A 27180-nucleotide genomic window follows, 5' to 3' on the forward strand; every position below is an offset into this window, starting at 1 on the left:
TCTCGAAGCTGGGGGGAGGTGTCAGGGGAGAGGAGAGGAGGAATTTGAGGCCATGGATGGAGCGGAGGAGGAAGATTCAAGCAGAATGGGAGGAATTTCTGTTCCGCCGCCGACCAATTCGATGGTGTCGCCGCTGCTGAACGATCTCTATCAGTTCACCATGGCTTACGCTTACTGGAAGGCCGGGAAGCACGAGGAACGGGCCGTGTGAGTCTGATCGTTGCGAATTCTATTGATAGATGTAGGTTTTGAATCATTGGAGATGACGAGGTGATGATTTTGCGATCATAGTGATGAATGCCGTTGCGGAGGTTTTTTTTTGTTTTTCGTGTTTTTTTTTATGGCGATGTAATGTGGTTGATCCGGTGAATGGAATGAACAAGTGATGATTGAGCGGATTGGACTGGTGAGTGCCGCGGCGGAAGAAAATATTTTTCTTATGTTTTTCGTGTGTTTTTTTGGGCGATGCAATGTGGTTGATCCGGTGAATGGAATGAACATGTGATGATTGAGAGAAAGAGACAGATGATTGCCACCGCGGATGATTTTATATTCTCTTATGGTTTTCTTCTGTTTTTTTGGCGATGTAATGTGGTTGATCCGGTGAATGGAATGAACATGCGATGACTGAGAGGATGAAACAGATGATTGCGGCCGCGGATGATTTTTTTCTCCTTATGTTTTTCGTTTGTTTTTTTGGCCATGCGATGTGATTGATCAGGTGAATGGAATGAACATGTGATGATTGATGAATACCGCGGCGGAAGATTTTTTTTTAATGTTTTTTTGCGTGTTTTTTTGGGCGATGCAATGTGGTTGATCCGGTGAATGGAATCAGCGAGTGATGATCGAGAAGATGAGACAGATGATCGTCGCCGCAGATTATTTTTTTTCTTATGTTTTTTGTGTTTTTTAGGTGATGCAAGGTGGTTGATCTGGCGCATGGGACTTGTGATGATAGAGAGGACGAGACAAATGATTGCCGCCGCGGATTTTTCTTTTCTCTTATGTTTTTTCTTGTATTTTTTTGGCGATGAAATGTGGTCGAGCCGGCGCATGGAATGAGCCTGATTATTTTTTTTGAAAATAAGAGGATGAGACTGATGAGTTCCGCGGAGGAGGTTTTTTTTTTTCTGTTTTTATGTGTTTTTGGCGGTGCAATTTTGTCGATCGGTGGAGGCAATGGACGGCGAGTTCTCTTCAATGACAATAATTTGGGATGAGACTGATGAATTCCGCGGCTGAGGATTTTTTTTTCGGTTTTTCATGAGTTTTTGGCGATGCAATGTGGTCAGTGGAGTGGACGGCAAGTCCTATTCTTTTTTGATAGCTTGACACAAACATTCCAAGTTATCTGATTGAGGGGATCAGCCTGATGGATGCCGTGGCAAGGAATTTTCTGTTCTTCATTTTTTCCTTTTTGAAAGAAATAGGGAATACCACCTGAGGCCGATGGTCTACCTGATATCATTGAAAATGAAAGTTATGTACAAACAATATAAAGTCAAGACCCAAAATGACTCTGGATTTCTGTTCTTTTTACCCTTTTAATGTGTTTTTGGCGATGCAATGTTGTCAATTCAGCCGTTAAAATAGATGGCGAGCTCCCGTCTCTGATGAGAGCTTGGTTTTCGATGTTGTAGGTTTGACTTGTTCTTCAGGAGGAATCCATTCGGGGGGGAATTCACCATCTTTGCTGGTCTCGAAGAATGCATCCGCTTCATAGCAAATTTCAAGATTGATGACGAACAGATCTCTTTCCTGCGCTCCACAATGCCAAAGTGTGAGGTGTAGCTTATTCATCCGTTTACCCTTAAACCCCTCATTTTAGACCCGTTTTAGAATTTTCTTCTTAGAACTCAGTGGATGATGCCATGCATGGAACAGTCACTCAAGTTTTTGAACCAGAATTTAGTTTTCCAGAATTTTTCATCTCTAACTCCAAAAAAATAGACACTCAGTATCCATTTAAATTTTGTAATTGAAATGGACGTTGAATTTGAGGTGAATCATTCAAGTTAGGAAGATAACTGATACAACAAAATAAGAAGGGCGATTACAATTTTTAATGCTCTAACCGTCTTCTGAAATGCGTGAAACCTGTCAGTATTATTTAGTTGGATATTATGTATTCATCCTGACTGAGGACCTAATTTGACTTCCTGATCGTAGAAATCATGAATTCTGATGCAAGCATGAAACTACCAACCCCAAATATTAGACGGTAAACATGAGGATAAATCTATTGATACCTTGATGAAAGAGTACAAATTTAATGGTACGAGGGCTCTCCTCTCAGAAGTGATTGAGCAACGAGTTCACTTTTCTCCAACGTGTGAACCATTCGAAGTTTACTTTAGACCAGACAATTAGCACTTATGTTTTATGCCTAATTTGTCTTCAATAGAGCACGTTGTGCTTTTGTCCTCATTGCTTCCCAAAAGCTTTGATTTTGCAGGATGCATTCTTCGACTATCTCAAGTCTATTGACTGCTCCGATGTCGAGGTTTATGCCATTCCCGAAGGTTCTGTCGTTTTCCCCAAGGTCCCATTAGTGAGAGTTGAAGGCCCTGTTGCAGTGAGTACATTCTATCTGGTCCTCATTTATTTCCAACTTTATAATCCTATACTTGCTCTTAACACCACTGATTTCTCTCTTTCAATGCCATAAACAGGTGGTTCAGCTTCTAGAGACTCCATTTGTAAACCTCACGAATTATGCTTCTCTTGTGACCACAAATGCTGCGAGGCATCGTCTAGTTGCAGGGAAATCCAAAATTCTTCTTGAATTTGGGCTTCGTCGGGCTCAGGTAAAGTTTTAAGATCCCTTATGAGACAAGAAACTTCATAGTCTTCTGTTTTTCTCTACTACTTGTCTTCAATGTGTAGGGACCTGATGGTGGAATGAGTGCATCAAAGTATTGTTACATGGGTGGATTTGATGGAACGAGGTATCTGATTCTTTTTTCCACCTATCCTTCCCCCTTTCAATCGACATAAGATTTTGGAGTTTCTTTTCCAGACGTAACTCAAAAACATCAGGCATCTAAAACATTATTCAGAGTCCATGTTACTGATATCATTAGACAATTTCATTCGCTTGACATTCATTCACATAAGAAAGGTTTTTTTTTTAAATCCCATAAGCAAGTTAAAATATGGACTTTTACCTAGTTTGCGTGTTCAATTAAAAGGAATTCCTAAGTTTACTATTTTCAGTCCATAGGAATATAGATGTAACCCCTTTATTTGATTTTATCATTACTTTTATTTTATTGTTAAATTTTCATTCTATTTATGCAGTAATGTTGCCGCTGGAAGATTATTTGGAATACCACTTCGTGGGACTCATTCTCACGCTTTCATTAGCTCATTTATGGTAAGGTCAAATGATTCTCTCATCTTTCTGTTCAATCACAATTTCCAACTACACTCAATTTAGAAAAAATCTTTTTATCTGGGAGCCCTTTAAGAAACCAAATGACTTGCCAATATGTACTGTATTGGTATGTGAGAGTTGAGGTCCTTACCAACCTAAAATTTTTATTATGATTAGTATTCTTTATAATTCAAAATTTGATATGCTGCTTTAGTGATGATGGGCCATAATAAGGTTCATTAGGTTATCTTTTTCAGGGCGACACTGTGCATTAAATTTGTTTTTGAAGAAATTAGGAAGATCTCCCAAGATCGGTGATCAACCCAAGGCAATCAATTTATGTGAACATTAAATAAACAAATGAGCAGAATGGCTCTCTGAAAAGACTGTTGATATCACCACTGAGAAAACAAGAATCTCCAAAGAACAGACTTCTTGAAAAACATTGTGTCATACAAGACCCCCTTGGATAAATCAAGAAACTAGAGTGGAAAACCAGAATAAGCATCCAGAGAGAAGATTGACAAAGAGAGAACTGAAATTTAAAAAAACAAAGAGCGAGCCCGAATTGGCCCTTGCTCATCCAGCAAGGAGGATCTCCAGCTAGCCTGATCGCCAGAGCGACTTCAAGCTTCGAAAGCATTGAACCCCTTTCCTTTCTTGGCTTCGGCCATTATTTATAACCCTATTTTCCAACGTTTTATTCAAACTTCCGCACGTGCATCTATTGGATTGCACGTGTGACATCACCTCTCTCGTTTTTTCTTTGATTGGTCTTTGTGAAGCTCTTATCACTCTCCCCCTCCCTTCACGTCCTCCTAAACCAGTATGAAACAAAGCTCTTCACATCCTGAGGAATGCTGTTTATCGAGGCAGGCGTCCCCTTAAACACAAAACCATTATGGTGAATCCATATTGCCCATAGCATTGCGATTAGCCTTCCCCTCTCCATCCTCTTCCTGCACTCGTATCCCTGGACAGAGCCCCAGAAAACCTCTTCTGAGCCAATATCTACCCGTGGGATATTCTGAAAGGCCATTATCTCCTGGGCAAATGGACACTTAAAGAAATGTTGAGTGTAATCTTCCTCATCCCTAGTGCACATAGCACACTCTGCCAAGATTCTGAGAACATTCTCTTCTGGAGGACTTGTGTCACAAGGTGCCTCCCATTGAAAAATTTAATTTCTTATCAAATTTATGGAAGTGAAAATTTCTCTATAATTTTCATATTATTCCTGGGAACTGAACCTAATGAGTGAGGGAGATGAAACAGTTGAGGAGAAAATTTGGAAGTGACGAATATGCAGATTGTTCCCAAGGACGCAGAGAATAAAGCAAGAGTATAGAGAAAACACACAAAACGTCAAGCTTTCATTTATATAGCCTGTTTTATAACGGCAAGTCAACGGCTAGTTTGAACTAGCCGTTACTTATCCGTTATTGGACTTATCTAATACAGGTGGACGGCCCAATCTGGTAATGGGCTAAGTAACCCGATAGATGACTGGACTTGTACAAACACCATGTTTTACATATATATATATATATATATATTCAACAGGAAGCATGTTTATTAGTTAACCATTGATGTGGCAATTAGCTACTGTGATCTTTAGTTCAAATCTTATATTTTTGGAATTTCGTTTTTTCTCTTTAGATCCAAGGAGAGGTCGTTGCTCTATCCTCTTAGAAAGACATTCCATGGTGATTGAAAACCTTTTGTCACGGTTTGAGATCGAGATCAATCAAGAACAAAAGGAACTTGGTGAGAAGCTCTGAGGGCACAGACAGAGGGCAGAGAACAATAAGTGAAAAAAGAACAAAAGATATTGTATTTCATTTGTGAAACAATACACGTTAAGGTAACGGCCACCTAATGCCTAGTTTTTAATGTAATGACTTGGCACGTGAGATTCACATGCCACTGTGTAACACCTTTCATGAAATTTTAGGAATATTTTTAAATTTTTATTTAGGATGGCTAACAAAAAAAATTGTGGGATGTTAGATTCATTGCATAAAGGACAATGTGTGATAATTCCCCTTGATATTTTGCAGTGTGCTGATGAGATTGTGGACAAAACCCTTTCTAGTGCTGATGGATCCCGTACCTGTGAAGATTTTATGAGCTTGGTACGGAGCTGGTTCAACAAGCTTCACGTAGGTTTTCGCTAAGTTTTTGGTAAAACGGAATATTGTTAATTTGTTCTATTACATCCTGCTTGATCATGTTCAATATTTGGACGAATAAAAAATACCATTTGAAACTTCTTATTTATATGTTTGCCTGTCTCTAGCTTGACTCACCAGTCCTATTAGACACTCTCTGAGTTCTTTTTTTCAAATCGTTCAATGTTATAATATGTTTTAGTCTGATACCTCTGTATTTATTTTATGTTTTAATACTGTTGGGAAAAAGGTAATACAAGTTTTGAGCGCAGGTAACATGTGAATTCTCGAGACTCAATTCTGTTAAATGTAGCTTTTCTTTTCATCTCGTGTACAATGACTTTATAGTGGTCCATTAAAACTTTCTATCTCCTCTTCCTACAAAATACCATTAGCCAATTGATATTCATTAATTGAGTTGAGGTAAAGATTTTTTTCCTCATTGAGCCTTGTCTTCTCCAGAATCTAAGCTTCTTCACGGTATCAAAGCAACCTGGCTTGACAACCTTCTGATTCCTGGAGTTTCTTCTTTGAATTTGATTCCTTTTGAAACATATATCTTGATGGCCTTCCTTGGATTTGTCATGGCAGCCCTTGATGAGGCAAGCAATCTCTCTTCCCATTGGCGGCCTTTCAACAGCCTTTCTGGTCCTTCTTGGTGGTGGTGACAATGTCTGTCTCATCATGTCTCCTCAGTGACTCCAGAGGTCCTTCATAGTGGTCTTCCCTCCATCACATCTGTGGTGTTCTCAACTCCTTCAGGAATCCTACTGTGTTAGACTTCAATTTCACGTGCTTTGATTGTATTGTCATGAACACTAAGCACAGACTCTGTATTCTTCACATCAAGCCGGTGCGCCAAGTATTGACTCTGCCTCACATTGGTTGCATACTGTTGTGCTGGACTTCACGTCAAGCATGCCAAGCCTGCATTTGCACCTGACGCTCTGGACCTGGTCCACATGCCAGGCCTGCCCTCCTTCATTGTGTTTCCACGTGCCAGCCTCGACTTCAGAGTTCGTTCTTTATGCCTAATTGCGATTTTCAATGGCAGGCAGTCAGTGCAGACTCTAATGACTCAGTCACGTCTGCCAAATTCCGTTGTACCATCTTCAACCTCTTTAATAGCATCTATATATTCTAAAGACATTGAAATAGAAGCTCAAGCAGAGGCACAACGCTAGACCTCTCCATAATATCAATTTGTGCATAGAGTGCACTCTGCGACGTGCACTCTATGCACAAATGGGGACGAAGACTGCAACCATCTATTCTTCGCGTGCCCAGTCGCCTGTTCGATCTGGGATACCCAAGTGCATTTGGTGCCAAATGTAACGTCAGAAGAGGTTTTTTGGGAGTTCATAAGGCAAGGGGGCCCTAGGAGGAGGGAAGTGGGCGGTCGAGCGTTGACAGTGCTCTGGGCGATATGGCTACACCGAAATGAGGTGGTGTTTAGGGGGGCCAAAGTATCCAAGGAAGGGCTAGCCCACGAGGTCGAAGGCCTCATGGCATGCTGGTTCGCTAGAGGGGTAATAAGTTAAGAGAGGGGTTGGCCAGGTGGGAGGAGAGATTTAACTCTCTCCACATGTAACTCCGGGTGGTTACCGCTTTGTCAGGTGACCGCCTTAAATCATTTTTCAAAAAAAAAATAAAATCAGTCCTTCCATTGTTCCAGATTTCTTACCTCTCAATTCCACCAAGGATATTTGGGACACAGCACAGGAGACACACTCAAAGAAGAATTATCTACCTATTATATGTGATATTGTTACTCTGTATACTTATTTGATTCAAGGACCTTGATCCGTTCTTGAGCATGATGTTGAACTCAGTGCACTATGTGTATCACTTCATGCTGTATGATCCGAATTCTGTTGAATGTGGCTATGTTCTTCAAATCAGTTTTCAAATTTCTCAGGGGCATTAAACCTGAGTATGAGGTCTTCTTAATTAACTAATTCATGGGAAAAGGTACCAACTTATAAGGAGTCTCTTCATAGTTTTCTGACCTAGGAATCCCGCCGTTGACTTCTCTTCGCTCTGAGCCCACGGTTGTTTTGCCCATTCAATGTCGGGCACTTCTCGGCCCTCTCCTACCACAGCAGCCATTGTTGTGAAGCCACTACCATTTCATTCTCATTTTTTTTGAAACCAACACTGTCTCCTTCTGCGACTATTGCAACAAATGGGGTCATAGTAAGGAAACTTGCTGCAAGCTACAATGCAAGATACTCCTCTAGAGCCTCTTTGTCATGGTCTCATCTGATACGAACCTCCCACGCACGTACGTGCGAAGGAGGAAGCGCAACCGTCTCCCACGTGCGGAGCTGGACGAGGGAGACAAATAAACACGAGAATGAAGAATAAAACGAAGGGAAGGGCTTAAGGAAGGGGGAGGACCGGAACAAGAGGGGAGTCTCTCCATCTGATCGATGCTGGAAGGGGATACCCCTTTCCTTCAAGACACGACTGACCCAGCAGCTGGGATCGAGTTATCTTTCTTCTTCTCTCCTCCTAGTCAAATGCTGTTGAATCTTGAGTTGCGATTTTTGACTACTTCTGCTTGTTTTTGTTACACATTTTTCTCGTATAAGCTACTATTGCAGTCAAGGCGTAAAAAATGGGGTCATAGTAAGGAAACTTGCTGCAAGCTACAACGCAAGATACTCCTCTAAAGCCACTTTGTCATGGTCCCATCACAATCTATCAGCCCCTTTCCAACAGCTACTGACCCAGTCATGTCTCCGCCTCTTGTCCCTTTGTCTATTACAGACTATATCTTCATCTCCTCCAACTGATGATCAACTTTGTTGCATTCTTTAGTCTGATATGGTTGGCTCCAAATCAGTAGCTAACAGTCACAACAGTCACCGGCGTTCTCTCTTTGCCTTATCCAGTGCCATGGATTCTTTACTCTGGAGCCATTGCTCATATGACCCATGATACTAAATGTTTTTCCATCTATACCCTTCTCCCAGTATTCATAAAGTTTGCTGGTTTGGACTGCCTCCATTCGTCCTCCATCACTCTGACCAATGTCCTCAATTGTCCACATCTTAACATTTAATCTTCTTTCCCTTCATTATCTCATCTAGGATTTGGGGCACGATCTTCTCTTCACTCATAATAAGTGTTTTCATCATGATAAGTTGACGGGGAAGATGATTATTCTTGCTGAGGAGTGTGGGGGTATCTTTATTCTTCACCATCCATCCATTTTTTATGCATCTGCCCTCTCCTCAGTATCATCTGGCGACATTTGACTTCTGCACCATTGACTGAGCCTATTCCATGGATGTTCTATGGGTGAATTGATGTATGGAGCCCCTTGTTTAGCAGAACACACATATGCTACTTATCCCATTGGTGATTCTGATAAGGACTTTACGAAGACATGAGATAGAAGGCATAAGAGAAGGGAGCTCGCACGTGCCGACTGGTAAAACATGTGCGGAAGTCATAATAATAAGGGTGGGATCAAGAAGATTATAAATAAAGATTTGCCCAGATGAGAGCAGTTTTGCAGAAGTTCATATCGCACGGGTGAGAAGGCTGGCGGGAGATCTTCCTGTCCAGAGGAACAAAAGCCGATCCGGCCTTGCTCTGGTTATTGTTCCCCATTCCCTCTTCCTCTTCCATTTTCTTCCTCAGTGCTGACTCACTTCTTATTCTCTGCCACCGTACCTTGATCCAACAGGATCGTATTTGAAAAATTGAAGAGAGGTCGAAGAAGAGAACGAGAGAACCAGAAAAGAAAAATTTCTATTCAAAACAGTTAAGTTCATTTGTTACAAAACTATCGCTTTTTATAGCAGCTGTCTAACGGCTAGTTTAACGGCTAGAAATTACTAGCCGTTAGACTTAGTCGGTGGGCCCCACTGACGCAATGGACTTATAATGGGCCCAATAAATCTCTTCTAGTCTTGTATCACTTTTTCTTGGGCTTGGGCCACTTTCTTTATGTTCAAAGTGTATCCTTAACAGTATTGTTGCTGTTACCCCTTTCAAGAACGCTTATCTTTCATGTTTGGGAAATTCTTGGCTTTTTCGATCATCTACATCTTCGGGAGTCTTATCAGATTCCTCTTCAGGTCCCTGTACTCTTTACAATTATATTTGGGGTCCCGCATGTCCCTAGCCTCTTGAGTGCATGCTAGTTGGCCATCTTTATTGATGATTGTACTCGAATTTTGTCTGCTTCTATTCTGAATAAGAATTCTGACCTCCTTTAGATTCTAATTTTGTTTCATACTTTCATTAACAATCAATTTAGGATGTCCTTCCAATGAGTACTCTCAGATAATGCCTAATATTACTTCAATTTGACCCTTTCCTCTTTTGACTCACCACATTGTTAATGAAATGTCTTGCGCCTACGAACCACAGTAGAACGATATAGCAGAACAAAAATTGTCATTTCTTTGATATCACTCTGAGTTTGCTTCTCCACATGTATATGACAAAGCAGTTTTGCCATTAGTGCTGTTCATTTGATTAACCGTCTATTCTCTTGTGTCCTTTCTCATCTTAATATCTTGGCTGTCCTCCATTGTTCCTACCCCTTTGTTCCCATTCACACTAAGCTCACTCCTCAAATTTTTTGTGTCACCATTATATTACCCTCTATCCCAATTGTGATAAACTTGATGCTAAAGCGATCCACTGTATCTTTGGGGGATTTTACTTTTGTTAAAAGTGCTATAAGTGCTATTATCACTGGATTCATCGGTTCTATGTGAGGAAGGATGTTACTTACAATGTACCTACTTATTTCTATCCTACCATTTATGCAACCCCCCCTCTCCTGACGCTTCAGATATGTCCCTCGATTTTCTTGTTCCTCTTCCGCCTTCCCTTGGAATTCCCACACTTCCTCCTCCAACTTCTTCCTGTCGCTCCTCTTCTTTTCTCTTGTCCTTCTTGACAGTTTACGGGTTTCACTTATGTCTGACGTGTATGCCCTTCCACTAATGCCTCTTTACTGTCTCCTCCCATTGCCTTTAATCTCTAAAATTTTTCCAGAACCATCCTCACCTTCCCTATCTTCGTCTACTTATCCTAATCACTTGGCTAATTGTTTTTCTTCCCATTGCCTTTCTCCTTCTTACAAGATATTTCTTATGCATCTTGATTCTGTCAACTTTCGAAGACTGGCTTTTGCCTTGGCTCACCCTGAATGGTGTCACTCCATTGAGGACAAACTCAATGCCCGTGCAAAGAACCATCCCTTGGATCTTGTTCACCTGCCCCCGGTTAACATGGGGTTGGCTCCTGTTGGGTCTATATAGTGCCGTACAAGTCTGATGGCTCTCTCAGCAATTTGCGATTGATTATCAAGATACTTTTACCGTTGTTCCTAAGATGAATACTGCTCACCTCATTGTGGTTTTTGCGGCTCACCATGGTTGGTCAGTGAAGCAATTTGATGTCAAGAACACCTTTATTCATGGTAACCTTATTGAGGAGACTTATATATCTTTGCCCCTCGATTATACCACCCCCTCATCATTGTGTGCCGTCTGAAGAAGGCCTGTATGGCTTGAAGCAGTCCTCCTGTACTTGGTTCAATCTCTTTACACATACCATGACACCTCAGAGGTTACTCTCAATGCAATTGTGACCACACCCTGTTCTATTCCCCATCAGGAGTGATTCTTCTTCTTGCTTATGTTGACAACATCATTATCAGGGGGTATGATTCTCACTCGGCTACTCAAATTGTCTGGAGACCTTGCTAGAGAACTTGATATTTAGCATCTTGATCCACTTTCTACTTTCTGGGCATGAAGTGGCTTACTCTTATGCGGGCATATTTCTTTGTCAGCGAAAGTATATTATTGATCTTCTCTAGGAGCTTGGAAAAGAAGACATATTGACTCTTACAACTCCAATCAAAGAAAATCAAGCCTCTAAGTTTTTCAAATTTCAGTTTTAGTCATCTAATTCATTCACAGTTGCTGAACTTTCTGTTGGCTCATTAAAGGTGAATAAATAATTTCTTATTATTAAATATTTCCTTTTTTTATTCAATTTTTCTGAGTGGTTCATTTTATGAAGTAAAATAATTTGCTAGAAGGCTTTGTCCTGTCCCTTAAATTTAGTCTTCATTCACACATCTGAACTACAGAATGTGAAAAAAAGGAGTGAGATGCTGATGCAAGATGCCATTTCATGTTGTCTGGACCAGGCGTTAGCCCACTAAATCATCACATCACCCTCAATCGAGTATGAGCGTATTCTTGTTGAGTGGCCTGCATGATGACTCATTCACTGCAAGAAAAAGATGATGTGACTTATACCAACAGCTTCACAAGTAACAAGATGCTCCATCGTGAGAATCCCTCTAAAGCTGGTGCGTTGATATTGTTAGAAGCCAGTTCCTCATTAGTCCTGTTTCTTATTTACTTTCATTCCAGATATGACCATAGTAACATCTTGAATTTGGATATTAATATCCAAACCCATAATGTACACTGTAAAAAGGTGCCTTCCCAAAGAAGTAAAAAAGGAGGTGTTGAGCATTATTTGGCCCTCTCTATGTTTGGCCCTCTCTATATTTGGCCCCTTCTATCTTTGGCCCATTAGGGCCCCCTATATAAACCCTTGTAATCACTATTCTCATATAATAGAATCATTTTCTTGTTTACATGGTATCAGAGCCCTAACCCTAACCCTAATCTGGGTTCTTGGGACTCTCCTCTTCCTGCGCTCAGATCTCAGGCAGCTCTCCGGCCGGCCTGATCTCGCGCACCGCCGTTGCCCTCTGCGCTCAGCCGTCGCCCTCGCACAGCCGCAGCTGCCGCACACCGCGCGCAGCATTCTTCGGCCGCGCGCAGAGCTTTTACGGCCGCGCACAGCCGCGACAGCCCCGCACGCAGCCGCGCACAGCCGCGCGCAGCCGCACACGGCCGCGCACAACCGCCACAGCCGCGCACGGCCGCCCACCGCCGCGCACGGTTGTCTTTGCCTGTCTTTGGCTGTCCTTAGCCTCCTGCACGCTTGTCCGGCCTGTCGTCCGTGAGCTTTGCTTCGACTGTGGGCGTTGCTTTGACTGGGCCTTCATCTGCCGTTTGAAGCTTGTAGCACGTCTCCTTGGAGTGGCCCCGCTTCTTGCAATAATTGCAAAAGAGAGAGGGATCACCCTTTGGAGACTCCTCAGACCGAGTAGTTGGACCACGCGGCAAAGAACCGGGTGGTGTCGTCGTCGATGGGCGCGCCAGAGAGGACTGAGCTACAAGTGCCGTGACCGGGGTCTGCACCTGCTGGAAGCGAGATTCTTCAATTCTGGCACTGCGAAGAGCATCCTTGAAGGTAAGCTCCTTCTCCCGATGGATTAGCTGAGCCCGTAGCGACTCATACTCCGGGTTCAGTCCCATGAGGAACTGGAACACCCGAAGTTGAAGAGTGTACTTGCGATCCACCGAGTGAGGATCCGGTGGCATGTAGTGGTCGATCTCATTCCACAAGGAGATGAGCTCCGTACTGTACTCCATAATGGTCCGGTCCCCTTGCCGCAGATTGGAAGCCATCTCAGCACCTCTCCTTTGGCCAAATCTCAGCAATGACGAATCCTATTGCTGCTGCTGAGTCACCTGAAGCTCCGACCTCCTCGGTTACGCCAAACTCGACGCCGGCTTCGATGCCACATGCACCTGCGGCGCCTATTGAGTCGGGAAACTGGTCTTCCTCCCCAGGACCTTTCTCTTTGCCTCGGATGCCGCCAGATGGCATGTTCACTGGCTTTAATCTGTTGCAATGGCGCCAGTACGTCCAAATTACCCTAAAGGGGCGTCTCATGCGCCACCTTCTGGAAGACGGACCTCCTCGGACCGATCCGAAGTACTACGATTGGCTGGATGTCGAGGGGATTGTTCATCGCTGGCTCTTGGACAGCATTTCACCCAGCGTTAAGGGTGAATTTCTGTCCCTGGAGTCGGCTAAGGCAGTCTGGGAAGCGGCGCTTGAGAGTCACTCCAAGAAGCATAATATCGCCACTTTGTATGAATTGGTGCATCGGGCCTCCAATCTGCGGCAAGGGGACCGGACCATTATGGAGTACAGTACGGAGCTCATCTCCTTGTGGAATGAGATCGACCACTACATGCCACCGGATCCTCACTCGGTGGATCGCAAGTACACTCTTCAACTTCGGGTGTTCCAGTTCCTCATGGGACTGAACCCGGAGTATGAGTCGCTACGGGCTCAGCTAATCCATCGGGAGAAGGAGCTTACCTTCAAGGATGCTCTTCGCAGTGCCAGAATTGAAGAATCTCGCTTCCAGCAGGTGCAGACCCCGGTCACGGCACTTGTAGCTCAGTCCTCTCCGGCGCGCCCATCGACGACGACACCACCCGGTTCTTTGCCGCGTGGTCCGACTACTCGGTCTGAGGAGTCTCCAAAGGGTGATCCCTCTCTCTTTTGCAATTATTGCAAGAAGCGGGGCCACTCCAAGGAGACGTGCTACAAGCTTCAACGGAAGCGCGTGCAACAGAGCAACCTTGCTACCGTCGCACCTTCCGTCAGCCAAGTGCCTCCTCCGGGTCAAGTGCCTATGCCATACGGACTTCTTCCCACTGGTGCCTCGCCCGCCGGCTTTACTCCGGAAGAACGCCTCCGCCGCTTGCTTGATCCTCCAGTCGTGGGCTCATGTTCCTTGGCCCACGCAGGTATGTCCACCGTTCTTCCTCCACCCCCATCTCCTTCCGACAATCCCTCTTCATCTTCCACTTGGCTTCTTGATTCCGGTGCCACCGCTCATATGACCCCTAATCCAAGAGCTTTTGTAACGTATGAACCCGTTTCTGGATCCTCTAAAGTCAAAACGGCCTCCGGCGATCTTCTCACCGTGGCGGGTATTGGTCGTGTGGCCGTCTCTTCCTCTATGCAATTACCTAAAGTTCTCCATGTTCCACGCCTAACTCATCATCTTCTTTCCTTGTCGAATCTTGTTCGCGATTTGAATCACGATCTTACATTCTCACCTCATTCATGTTTTTATCGTGATAAGGTGTCGGGGAGGAAGATTTCCATTGCTGAGGAGCATGAGGGGCTCTATCTTGTTCGACCTTCTTCGCCTTCTTTTGCTGTTGCTGCTACGGCAGTCTCTCTTTCGGCTTCTCACGAGCGTTTGTGGCTTCTTCATCGACGTCTCGGCCATCCTTCCTTTGCTACCCTTTATCGTCTCTTTCCAAAACTTTTCCAAGGCCATTCTGTGGACCGATTTGTTTGTAATGCTTGTCGAATTGCGAAACATCATCGCACTTCTTATCCTATCTCGTCTTCTCATTCTTCCACTCCCTTTTCTCTTATTCACACCGACGTGTGGGGACCTTCCCCTATTCACAGCACTTCCGGATCTCGATGGTTATGCATCTTCATTGACGACGCAACTCGTTTCACGTGGGCCTATTTCTTAAAGAATAAATCGGAGATATCCCGTGTTATTCCCCAATTCTACTCACTTGTTCAAACTCAATTCTCTACGTCCATCCGTCGCTTCCGCTCCGACAATGCTAAAGACTATGTTAATACCTCGTTAAGCACCTTCTTTCAAGACAAAGGCATTATCCATGAAACCTCTTGCCCATATACACCCCAACAAAATGGCGTTGCCGAACGTAAATTCCGTCACATCTTTGAAATGACTCGGAGCCTTCTCTTCCATATGCATGTACCCAAGTATCTTTGGGGGGAAGCCGTCTCCACCGCCATCCATCTCCTTAACCGCCTTCCGTCTAGAGTGCTTGATTTTTCCACACCTATTGACCGTCTTCAGCATGCCTTTCCCTCCCTCTCTCTCCGAACTAATCTTACCCCTCGTGTATTCGGATGTGTTTGTTATGCGCCTAACCATCGCCTTGGTCGTGATAAACTTGACCCTCGTGCTGTGAAATGCGTGTTCGTTGGCTATTCCTCCACGCAAAAAGGTTATGTATGCTATCATCCACCCTCTCATCGGTTCGTCGTCACTAAAGATGCCACTTTCGATGAATTTCTCCCTTACTATTCTTCCTCTTCTCCAGAGCCACCTTCATCAACACCCTCATCCGATCCACTTGAATTCCTAATTCTCCCTCAACCATCTCCTCCGTTATCCGTCTCTCGTCCATCCTCTCCGGCCCCGCCAGTCGTGTCTCCTCCAGAAGTTGTGCCTCCCGACTCGCCTCCAGAAATTGTGCCTCCCGACATCTCTCCGGCCCCCATCTCCGTCCCTCATGTGGAGCTTCCTCCTGTCCCGGCTGCTGAATTCTCCTCTTCGGCAGAACCTTCTTTGCCTCCACCACTTCCTATCCGCCGATGCCCGCCTGAAAAACGCTATGGTATTACTCTCGCTCGTCGAAGACCTCGGGTTGTTACGTCCTCTTCCGATGCCCCGCCTCAGTCGTCCTCCCCACCTCTAGAATCCTCATTAGCCGTGCTGCCCTCTTCACGTTCTTCTCCTCTCTATCCCTTAGAGGCATCCATTTCGTCTCACCGTCTCTCACCATCCTATCATGCACTTCTTACCTCACTTGATGCCACTTCCCTTCCGAAGACGGTGGACATTGCACTTTCATTTTCGCATTGGCGTCAGGCTATGGAGGAGGAGCTTCGTGCTCTTGCTCAAAATGAGACGTGGGATTTGGTTCCTCTACCGGCCGGGAAGCATCTAGTGGGTAGCCGTTGGGTTTATGCTGTGAAGCATAATTCCGACGGTTCTATTGAGAGGCACAAAGCTCGGGTTGTGGCGCAGGGGTTTACTCAGAAGCATGGCATTGATTATCAGGCGACATTTGCCCCCGTTGCCAAGCTGAATACGGTGCGGATCCTCTTGGCTCTTGCTGCGGATCGTGGCTGGACTTTGCAGCAATATGATGTGAAGAATGCTTTTCTGCATGGCGATTTGACTGAGGAGATCTACATGGCATTACCTCCAGGCTATACTTCTTTAGTGCCGTCGTCTCCGAAGTCTGTTGTCTGTCGCCTGAAGAAAGCACTATATGGCTTGAAGCAATCTCCTCGAGTGTGGTTTGGTCGTTTCACGACGGCCATGAAGCGCCGTGGCTATCGTCAGTGTAATGGAGATCACACCTCTTCTACCGCCATTCCACGTCAGGAGTAGCTATTCTGCTTGTGTACGTGGATGACATCATTATTACGGGTGATGATACGGCGACCATTACTGAGCTGGCCATGTATCTCTCGTCGGAGTTTGCTATTCGCCATCGTGGCCCGTTGAGGTATTTTCTTGGCATAGAGGTGGCATATTCTTCGAGCGGGATTTTTATTTGTCAGAGAAAGTATACGGTGGATCTTCTCTGCGAGCTTGGAAAGGAGGATTCCAAGCCTATTTCGACACCGATTGATGCGAACCATCGACTCGGTGCCGACGAGAATGAGGAGCTTGCTGAGCCCGAACAATATAGAAGACTTGTGGGCAAACTGATTTATCTCACCCACACTCGTCCAGACATTGCTTACTCAGTGGGTGTTCTGAGTCAGTTTATGCAGACTCCTCGCAAGAGTCATCTTCATGCTGCTCATCGTCTCCTCCGGTTTCTGAAGGGCACCATTGGACGTGGACTACTGTTTCGTCATACAGGCATGCGTCTAGAAGTCTACACTGATGCTGATTATGCAGGCTCTGTATCGACCGGCGATCCACATCGGGCTATTGCACCTTCTTGGCGGCAACTTGATTACGTGGAGGTAAGAAGCAGAAGGTGGTCTCCCGCTCGAGTGCTGAAGCGGAGTTCCGTGCTCTGGCGCATGGTCTTTGCGAAGCACTTTGGATTACCAAGCTCCTCCGGGAACTACGGTGTCCAGTTAGCTCTCCTGTCCAGCTGTTCTGCGACAACAAATCGGCGATTAGCATTGCTCATGATCCCGTTCAGCATGACCGTACAAAGCACATCGAGATTGATCGTCATTTCATCAAAGAGAAGCTTGAATCGGGAAATTTTTGCACGCCATATGTTCCGTCCGCTGAACAGCTAGCAGATATCTTCACCAAAGGGCTTCATGCTCCTCGGTTTGAAGAGCTCTGTTCCAAGCTGGGTGTGGAAAACATCCACGCTCCAGCTTGAGGGGGAGTGTTGAGCATTATTTGGCCCTCTCTATGTTTGGTCCTCTCTATATTTGGCCCCTTCTATCTTTGGCCCATTAGGGCCCCCTATATAAACCCTTGTAATCACTATTCTCATATAATAGAATCATTTTCTTGTTTACAGGAGGTATTTACTTTTTCTGTATATCTTCCAACAACTCTCTTTCTCTCCTGCTCTAGGCTTCTCCGATTGGCAATCTGCTTGAGCCATCAGCATTTCAAAGGTTGCAAAAATTCTTTCAGACATCATCCACATATATCTAAGTTTGAATACAGGAAATCCAGCCTGTGTAGTCCTCTGGGGAGAATTGTCGTCAGACTGATCGGAGGAAGGAATATACAATGTACAGAACAGCTTTGTCTCCAATCTTTCCTCAATAAAAATGACATTCAACCTCAACGTGCTTGGGTAATGAGCAGTATTGACTGCTGAATTGTTGTCACCAAAACAGATTGATAGAATCTGATTTGATCTGCCTTGGATAGATATCAAATTGATCGTTGATAGAGTAGAAAGATAAAAAAAATCTCTTCTCGAGTTCAAGAGCAAATTCCAAAAATATTAACGTTTCAAGAAAAAAACTGCAACGACTGAAGAGTTCAAAATGATCTCAGATGGGTTGCTTGATGGAAGAGTAGAGTTGGAGAGGAAGGAATTCAAGAGTGAGAGGAAGAGGTAGGGAACTGGACCAGCTGAATTGGCCTGACCAAAATCTGGTCGGGAAGGTCTCCTGACGGGCAGATGAGCTCTGCAATCTCACTTCAAGAAAAGAGCCCCCCTCTGCTTCTAGATACTGTCATATTCATAGGTGGGTCTCTGTCCAACTGCTTTCTCACACGTGGCCTGAGGATCCTGGTATGAGGTCTCTCTTCTGCTTCTTTCTCTTTTCCATGTTATGTCCGGGGAAATCTTGTATCAAAATCTTCAGATGTGATTTTTCAAGTCATCAAGAATGCCCTTCATCCATATGCCTTGACACATAATCTAAGTCGTCGCTCTAAATTCAACTTGGGCACTAGATGACACAACAATTTTATGCTTCTTGCCTCACCAAGAGACAAGATTCCCCCCAAGAAAACTGAAATTACTCTATATGTATGGATCTCGTGTCATAAAATAAACTAATAGAATCAGACAATGTAAAAACATCAAGTGGCACTATCAATAACCCCTTTCTAAGTTCCCCTTAAAGGTAGGACAAGATGCTCTAAGCTTCCAGGAGATGAACCTCCTTAGTCTCTTGATAAACTGACTTAGAATACCTACATTGTAAAAAATATGGGGTCCTGAGTGTTCCAGAAAGACAAACTTTCCTACCAATGCCAGAACCAATGTTTGCCCACAGCAGGACTTCTCTTAAAACAGCCAATTCTCCAAGTTGACTGAAGCAAATATGGTAAACATATTTTTGTTCAAATTAGAAGATTTTGTCTGTCACATATGTCACTTCAATACCCAGGAAATGACACAGTCTGATGAATAATATAATCTCAAATTCAAGGGAGAGGTACTTCTGCAGCAGCTTAATTTCTTGCTGATCCTTTCCAGTCACAATCATGTTGTCGACATGCTTTGCATTTATGATGAGTTTAGTCAATAAAATGAGGCATATTTATACAATCATAAATTAAAGTAAAGATAATTATTAACAGGGTTCATTTGTGCTTCATTTCTTGAGCTAAAATCCAGATCAATTACATCTTGTTTATACTTCTTGAAAGTTATTTACATATGATATTTATTTTCATAAGACATAACAGTTTGTTGAACATTGTTGTCTAGTGGACAGATGGATTTAAAGGAGCTTTTGGGGAGACCAACCAAAGTGAATTGATAGCATTTACATCTTACGCTCTGGCATTTCCTGAGAGCTTTCTTGCCCTCGTAGACACCTATGATGTAAGTTTTAAATTAGTTCATTTTGAAGTCTTGAAAATTTTTTCAATGCTTACCCTCTCAATTTAAAAGACTAATTCCCAAAAATTTGAAATCAGAATAACACACTCAAATGACTAAATTTAGTAGTGAAAGAAATCTGCTACTTACACCTCATGCGAAATGTGATGTGAAATTGTTTCTTCATGAACTATACTGTTAACGCAGATATTCTGTAGCTAGGAAGAGTTTATCCCTGTTCAAGATCTAAGTAATATGGTAAATGCCTGCTACAACATACTTACACATGGAGAAGGCCAGACCAGCTGGTTTAACCAGCTGGTTCAATGGCTGTGGACCAAGAAGCATTCCATGCTGGTGCTTGATATGTCAATTTTGAGTTTGGATGTTGTAGTGCTAGAATGGCTTATGCAGACAAGAGGGGGTACTTCAAGGTCAGACAAAAGGCGCCCTAACTATCCTTTTGGTCAGGCTATTTTGAAACACTTCTTTAAACATTCTTAGATATTGAGTAGAATATTGAGTATGATACCATGGGGGGGTGATATTTACTATCTTATCGAGCTCTGATGATGGATTACATTATGATCAAAAGTTCGTTAAAGTTCTGCAGCCAGATATATATTCAAAATTAACTTGGAGCCTACCTCAATATACTAAAGGATAAATCATGGATTCATCATGAATACTGAAAAATCATATTCATATACTGAAGGATCCTTCTAATATTAAAATCCCTGACAGACACCCATGCTTCATTTGGCATTGTGACAGGAGACTCTGCACACCCTATGTGCATTGGAAAGGAAGATCACATTAGGGTTTCTCACATGCCCAGGCAGTTATGTGTGAGGGAGCTCTGGTTGAAAGGGGAGGTTAGGGCATCATATTGTGGGGCCTAGGGGTCATCTTTTGAGGAGGAGCCAGGGTCTTGGCCATACCAGGGGACATGCCTTTGTCATTATCTCATTGGTGTTGTCATGCTGTTGTTCTCTATTGTTGTTTGGTAGCACGAGACTCTACCACAATCCCACAGGAGTTAGAAAATGAGTTCCACATTCATATGCTCGCAGAATAACATTATAAAATAAATGCAGCTTGTTTTCAAGGGTCAATGGCTCTGTTGGGAATCTCCATAAGAACAAGTTGCATCAACGGATGCCCCAGACAAACAAAAAAGAACTATTCAGCTTATTATAAAGGGCTTTGCCATCACTACAATTAAAGTCAAATCCAGGTCACAGACACATGAATCTTTTTCAATCTGAATTATGCATGATGAAGAGGAATCTCTGGAAAGAGTGCACATACTGTCTGGTGGGACTTTGAAGAATGGGTGGACAAGTATGGATAATTACTCACTTTGCATGTGTCCTCAAATTACATCAACGGCAATGGAGCATCAAGATGTGTCTCATTGAAGGCTGGGATAGTGGATGGCCAACCACTCTAGAAGTCTATTGAGAAGCAGATATATGACTTAGTTTATTGACTTATTATGAGCATTTAGTGATTTCTTCGAAGGACTCCAGAATGTTTTGATCTATAACATAAATTTTCTATCTGCAATGGCATGCTGATGTTAACAAATACATATTACTCCCATCCATATTGTTACTAACATTCAATTTGTTGAAGGAAGACCATGATAATCCAGCATCAGGTTGTGGAGGATTCTTGAATATCCACATAAATATCTCCAAACTCTATATTGGGTGGTAATGTAGAGAAGTATTAAAATTATACATTGACGAGTGACTCACTTTTAAAAATTGAAGTATTATATATTTTCTCCAGCAGATATCCTGTGGACCTTCTTCATCCTAATGAAGGTAAAGGGACAAAATTATGATAACTTACTTAGGTGATCTAGTAAATGAGAATCACAGCCCAATCCGAGGAGGGTTATCAAATAACTTCATTGACCTGGCTATCCATGATGGACCCAGTCCATAAAGTGAAAGAGACAAGGAAATAACTGTGGGGCGCTAATAACACAACAGTTAAGGAAAGAATGGGGAGGATAGAGAAAATGGAGAAGGCTGTAAGAATGGAGGATGAGAAAGACATATACAGGAGCATTAGGGAGTAGTCTATCAAAGGTTCATGAGAATTCTTCCATGGCGCAAAGGCCCAATCAGATTAATCAAGAGGTCTAATAACAGGAGAGGGTCAAGAAAACAAATTCAGGTACTGTCTTGCGTTGATATTCTCAATCTTATGACTAACATGGTTTTTTTTAGAAACCTATCATCTTTGAATAAAAAGGACTTAAAAAAATGTATTTATTAAACCCACTGTTTTTACACCATCCTGGTCATCATTGATCACCTTAACAAGTATGGCCTCTTCATTTCAATTATGCACTCTTTTACATCGATTCAAATTGCAGTTATCTTCTGAAAGGAAGTGTGTCAGCAGGCTTTTTCTTTTGTTTATGTATTTTATGAAAGCCTGTACTCCCCTCTTATTATATAAATGCCCTTATAAGATCCATTTACTTCAAATCCATCATATGACAGAGGTCTAATCACATATATCAGGTATGACTGCACTCTGTTATTCACATCACATTGGACATCAGCATATGGATCATGGATTATCTGTAGCATAATGTCCACAAGGCCAAAGCTGTTTCCAACTTCAGCTGGGAAAATTCAACTGGTATGAGAGGAAGGATTTCCTCAATTCCTCATTTGGGACAATTTGGTTATGCAGTAAGAGTGTAATTCTACATGCCAGCATTAATCTATGAATGTAGGAGACAAATGCACAGGCCAGTTCAGTCAGCCAGCCTAATGGCTGTATACCAAGACCAGGTCCCAGCCTGTTCTAACTACCTGCCTTCATTGCTTTCAGCCCTGCAGAATGTTTGATGTGTCTGAGGGTGGTTATTATGCATAAATGGTCCTCTTGAATGTCCAGGATAACTAGGTTGACATGCAGCACCTATCCAAAATATAATGTTTGTGCAATTTTTAATAGATGTCTCGTTGATATCTATTGAGAATCAAGAAAAAAAGAGAGGAGAAGAACAATATGAGAAGCTAGAGTGGCCTAAGCCACATGAATTTCCGAATATGGAAACCCTTGCCTTCACTATAGCCAAATACAGCTAACTCGTGCCAGAAGAACCTCAAATGATCATTCAACTGACATCTAGTTCGATACATTATTCATATTTATAATGGTCTGGTGTTGCCAATGGTTGTGGGCTTTCCTGCCCAATTATCTAAATGGGACATTATGAGGCCAGTTTGGGGGTTCTATGATAAGTCCTATAAAGCTCTTACTCCTCGACATGAGTCATAATATTGTGCCATAAAAGGGTGCTTAATCAATCACATATCTCACATATCTCACACTAATTAGAAACATTTACTGGTCAAATATTTTCGAAAAGTGAGTTTTCCATTGGATCCAGATAATAAACTATGTCGAAAATGTCATCATATAGAAAAAAAAACATTTCATCATCTTATTGGTGCACATATTTTCTGTTTTAGGATTTTTTATGATTTATTTTACCTATGACCAATCTTTTCTGTTCCACTTCAATGTCACCATTTTTTTTCAGGTTATAAAGAGTGGGATCCCGAATTTTTGTGCGGTTGCCTTAGCTCTTAATGACTTGGGGTACGTCATGTCGTTGGTTTAAAGTTTTCAAAACTCCAACTTTATCAATGAGATTTCATGCAGATAATATTGTAATAATCTGCCCAATTAATAGTAGTCCTTTTCAATAAGGTATAAAGCGCTCGGAATAAGACTGGATTCGGGTGACCTGGCATATCAGTCCTTCGAAGCTCGGAAAATATTTACTGAGATCGAGAAGGAATTCTCCATTCCAGGTTTTGGAAAAATGGTCATTACTGCCAGCAATGACCTCAATGAAGAGACTCTTGATGCATTAAACAAGCAGGTGAGCTGACATGGGGATTCAAATAATTATCTTTTTAAGGGAGTAATAAGACATTTAATTTACTCAATAAAATATTCCCAAAAATATAAAATCATAGGTAGAACATAAAATTTATTCTAATGGATTTTAATTTTTCGTTTTTCATTTATTATAGGGACATGAGATAGATGCCTTTGGCATTGGCACTTATCTTGTGACCTGTCGCGCTCAAGCAGCACTCGGCTGTGTCTTCAAGCTCGTGGAGATTAACAACCAGCCGCGCATTAAGCTTTCAGAGGACGTCTCTAAGGTCAATTAATTCATATTTTTGGTTCACAAAATTAAACCCCTCGCTGTCAAACATTTCCTTTGTTTTAGGTCTCCATCCCTTGCAAGAAACAAATATACAGATTATATGGGAGAGAAGGCTATCCATTGGTTGACATCATGACTGGAGTCAATGAACAGCCTCCAAAAGTATGTGGACATTCTCTTCATAGAATTATGTTGGGTTCATTTGTTGATTTCTGACTGGGATGCATAGAAACTAAATGTTATCTTAGTATCCATCTCCACCAATATATTCATCTCTCTACCTTCATCTAAGTATCCATCATTATTTTTTCCTCTATTTAATTTCTATTCTCTCCATCGCTATCTCTGTATCTCCAACTCCATTTCAATCTTCATCTATTTATCTGAATCTCTCTCTCTCTTAGCTCTTTGTATCCTCCTCCATTTCTATCTCTTTCTCTATTTTTATCTCACACTTCATGTACATCTGTGTCTTTATCTCTTTCTGTTTCTCCAACTCGATCCCCATATTTCCTTTTTTTCAAAAGAAATATCTCTATCCTTCTGCCTCACCTCCCTTTACATCATCTCTCAACCTCTCTTATCTCTCTATCACCGAGTCCGTCTCTCTATCTGATAGGATCCTCATCTTATTTAAGGGTAGTTTCGTCATGTTAGCCCACAGGGGCATTTCAGTCATTTGACTATTATGTATTTCCTTTAAATAGGGATGCCCTCCCTTTAGGAGGGCAGCCAAGAAGAAGAAGAAAGAAGTACGTTTGTCTCCCCTCTCCATGTCTAGGTCTGGTCGCCCTCTCTCCTTCAAAATCCCCTGCCCTCGTGATCATCTCCACTTTACCGCATCTTCAGGCGGCTCGTCCTCGGCCGATCCCTAAACCCTCTGCTCGGCCCCCTCTCCGATCCTTCCTGTTTCACCTCTTTACCCCGGGAAAATCTACCTCTCCTCACCCTCTACTGTCCTTCTGATACGAGCCTAGATCCAGGTTCGTATCGCTATCTCTATTGTGACCCTCCATCTCTCTACCTCTCATATCTCTTTATTTGCATTTCCTCTCATTTCTCACTCCATCGCCAACTTTAACTCTATGCCTATATTTCTCTTAATCTCCCTCTACATACTCTATCTCACCATGTCTCTTCCCTCAATTTTCATCTCCATTCCAATTTTTATCACTATCTTTCTATACCTCAGACCCCGTTTCCAGCTTTATCTCTGTGTCTATCTTTCCCTCTCAATCTCCATCTGCATTACCATGTGCATCCCCATTCCACCAGTATCCATCTAGGGCACACATTTTCAAAGGCTAAAGAAGTTGATGATTAATTTCAGGTGGGAGAACGGATTCTATGTCGCCATCCATTCCTTGAGTCGAAAAGGGCTTATGTTGTACCACAGCGTATTGAAGAGCTCTTAAAGTGTTACTGGCCGGGTGTCTCGGGTAGGTCCCACCAGAAAATAACTAACTGCTCTTGATCTGTCTGTGTACTCTGTATTCCAGATTCAGACTGATGAACTATCTTTTCCGTCACCTCATGATGATGCAATTTATTGATCTACTTATGTTTTTATCATCTAGGCATTTCCACTGTTTAATTTTTTCCAGGAATATGATCATTGTTGATTTAATTTGGGTTCATGTAGGAAAACAGCGTGAAGAGCTGCCTTCACTCCAGAAGATAAGAGAACGCTGCACTTCGCAGCTTGCCCATATGCGCCCGGATCATGTGCGAAGATTGAATCCTACTCCATACAAGGTTTTCCTACCTCTCAGTCAATTAATCAATCTCTCCTTGTCCTTTATTGTCTGTATATCTGTTGATAGTTTTACATCTCTATCAATCCATCAGTCACTCTCTCTCATCCTTTTTTTCCTCATGTCTGTTAGTCGATCCATCCATCAATCTCTACCACCATTACCATTTTTTATCCATTAATCTATCTTTATCCTTATTTCTATCTTTGTACGTTGATTTTTTTTTGGGTCTCCATCTATCCATCCATCCGTCCATCCGTTCCCCCTTTTTCTCTCTGTATCTGTCTATTCGGCCATCCATGAATCTCTACCTCTCACTGCTTTCCTTATTTCCTTATTTCCTTATCCTCTATTTCTTTTTATTTTCCTCTCCATCTCTATTTCTCTATATCTATCCATCCATCCATATCTCTTTCCATTTTTATCTATCTTATCCATCAATCTATTGCATGCACACATCTAGCAATCCATTATTTAAATTCTTTTTCTCATTTATATTTATTTCCATCTCTCTTTCTCCACCTCTCTGCCTCTTTCTCGTCTGCTAGCCATGCATCCATTTATGCCTTCATGTATTTTTTCATCTCTTTTGCAATATCTGTTCATCCATCTATGTATCCATGCTACAATTAAGTCATCCATCCATCATCTTCACACACACACACACACACACTCTCTCTCTCTCTCACTTTCTATCTAAGATATTGTTCTGTTTGTATCGATCAACCCACCCACCCATCCATCCATCCATCTCTCTCTCCCTATTTCTCTCTTTGTTTTCATTCTATCTTTCTGTAAATTTCTCCATTGATCTCTCTCCCTCTTTCTCTCTTTATTTTATATTTACAGGACACTTAATCTTCTCATATATTTCCCTCTATCTTTTGATCTCTCTATCTTTCTATGTCTCTTTTCATCCATCTACTGATCTCTCCCTATATCTGTCTCCATATTTCTCTGCCCATCTTCTCATCCATCTCTTTCTTCTATCACTTTATCTTTATCTTTATCTACATCTATCCATCTTATCCATCTTCTTTGAATGTCCTCCACGTGCTGTAAGTATTTATTTTGGAATTTCCCTGTGATTACTTGATCAGGTGAGTGTCAGTGCAAAGCTGTATGATTTCATTCATTTCCTCTGGCTCAGTGAGGCTCCTGTGGGGGAGCTTCAGTGACAGCATATCTCTCTGTTTCCTGTTTAAGGTGATGTACAATTTACCATGGTTGTAAGTTATATTTTAAATTTTATTTATTTTTCTTCCATGTCTCCTCTTATATTTCGATTGTATTACTATGGATCTCATTCTCCATCAGCAATGAAGCTTATCTACCGCTAAGTCAGTCCAGAGCCAAATACAATTTGGCTCATTAGTGCAAGTCCTTGTGGGTTAAAGACCTAGCATGTGGTGGACCATGCGCACATCTAGACCTGCAAGGGGTAGGGTTCGGTGATCTGATCAGATCAGATCACATTTACTTTGTTCGAAACATTTGGTTGATCTGTCAATCCAGTTAACGATATTCACATCGGACTGGATCCTGATCGTACCCAAATGGGCAAATCTCATCAATACAGCTGTTAGACGATGCACTGGTTTATTCAAGTTGATTGGACCCTAATGTGAGTCAAATAAGAAGGCGCCATGTGGCAAGCCTGGCGATGAAGAGCCTCATA

At 42.5% G+C, this 27180-nt stretch overlaps 2 protein-coding genes across 2 annotated transcripts; both read left to right on the forward strand.

Annotated features, from left to right (window-relative positions):
• Nucleotides 1-26768, forward strand: LOC144705431 (nicotinate phosphoribosyltransferase 2-like). The gene is made up of 15 exons (XM_078578097.1): nt 1-207; nt 1644-1788; nt 2459-2578; nt 2676-2810; nt 2890-2951; nt 3304-3379; nt 5440-5541; nt 19419-19535; nt 23110-23168; nt 23280-23454; nt 23609-23743; nt 23812-23910; nt 25079-25187; nt 25391-25503; nt 26603-26768. The coding sequence occupies exons 1-15, from the start codon at nt 53-55 to the stop codon at nt 26678-26680; spliced, it is 1680 nt and encodes a 559-aa protein (XP_078434223.1). The 5' UTR covers nt 1-52; the 3' UTR covers nt 26681-26768.
• LOC144705959 (uncharacterized) lies at nt 12777-14822 on the forward strand. The gene is made up of 2 exons (XM_078578830.1): nt 12777-14216; nt 14558-14822. The coding sequence occupies exons 1-2, from the start codon at nt 13112-13114 to the stop codon at nt 14584-14586; spliced, it is 1134 nt and encodes a 377-aa protein (XP_078434956.1). The 5' UTR covers nt 12777-13111; the 3' UTR covers nt 14587-14822.
• Nucleotides 26769-27180: the final 412 nt, after the last annotated feature.

Source organism: Wolffia australiana, chromosome 7, assembly GCF_029677425.1.
Source record: "Wolffia australiana isolate 7733 chromosome 7, ASM2967742v1".
NCBI classification, from domain to species: Eukaryota; Viridiplantae; Streptophyta; class Magnoliopsida; order Alismatales; family Araceae; genus Wolffia; species Wolffia australiana.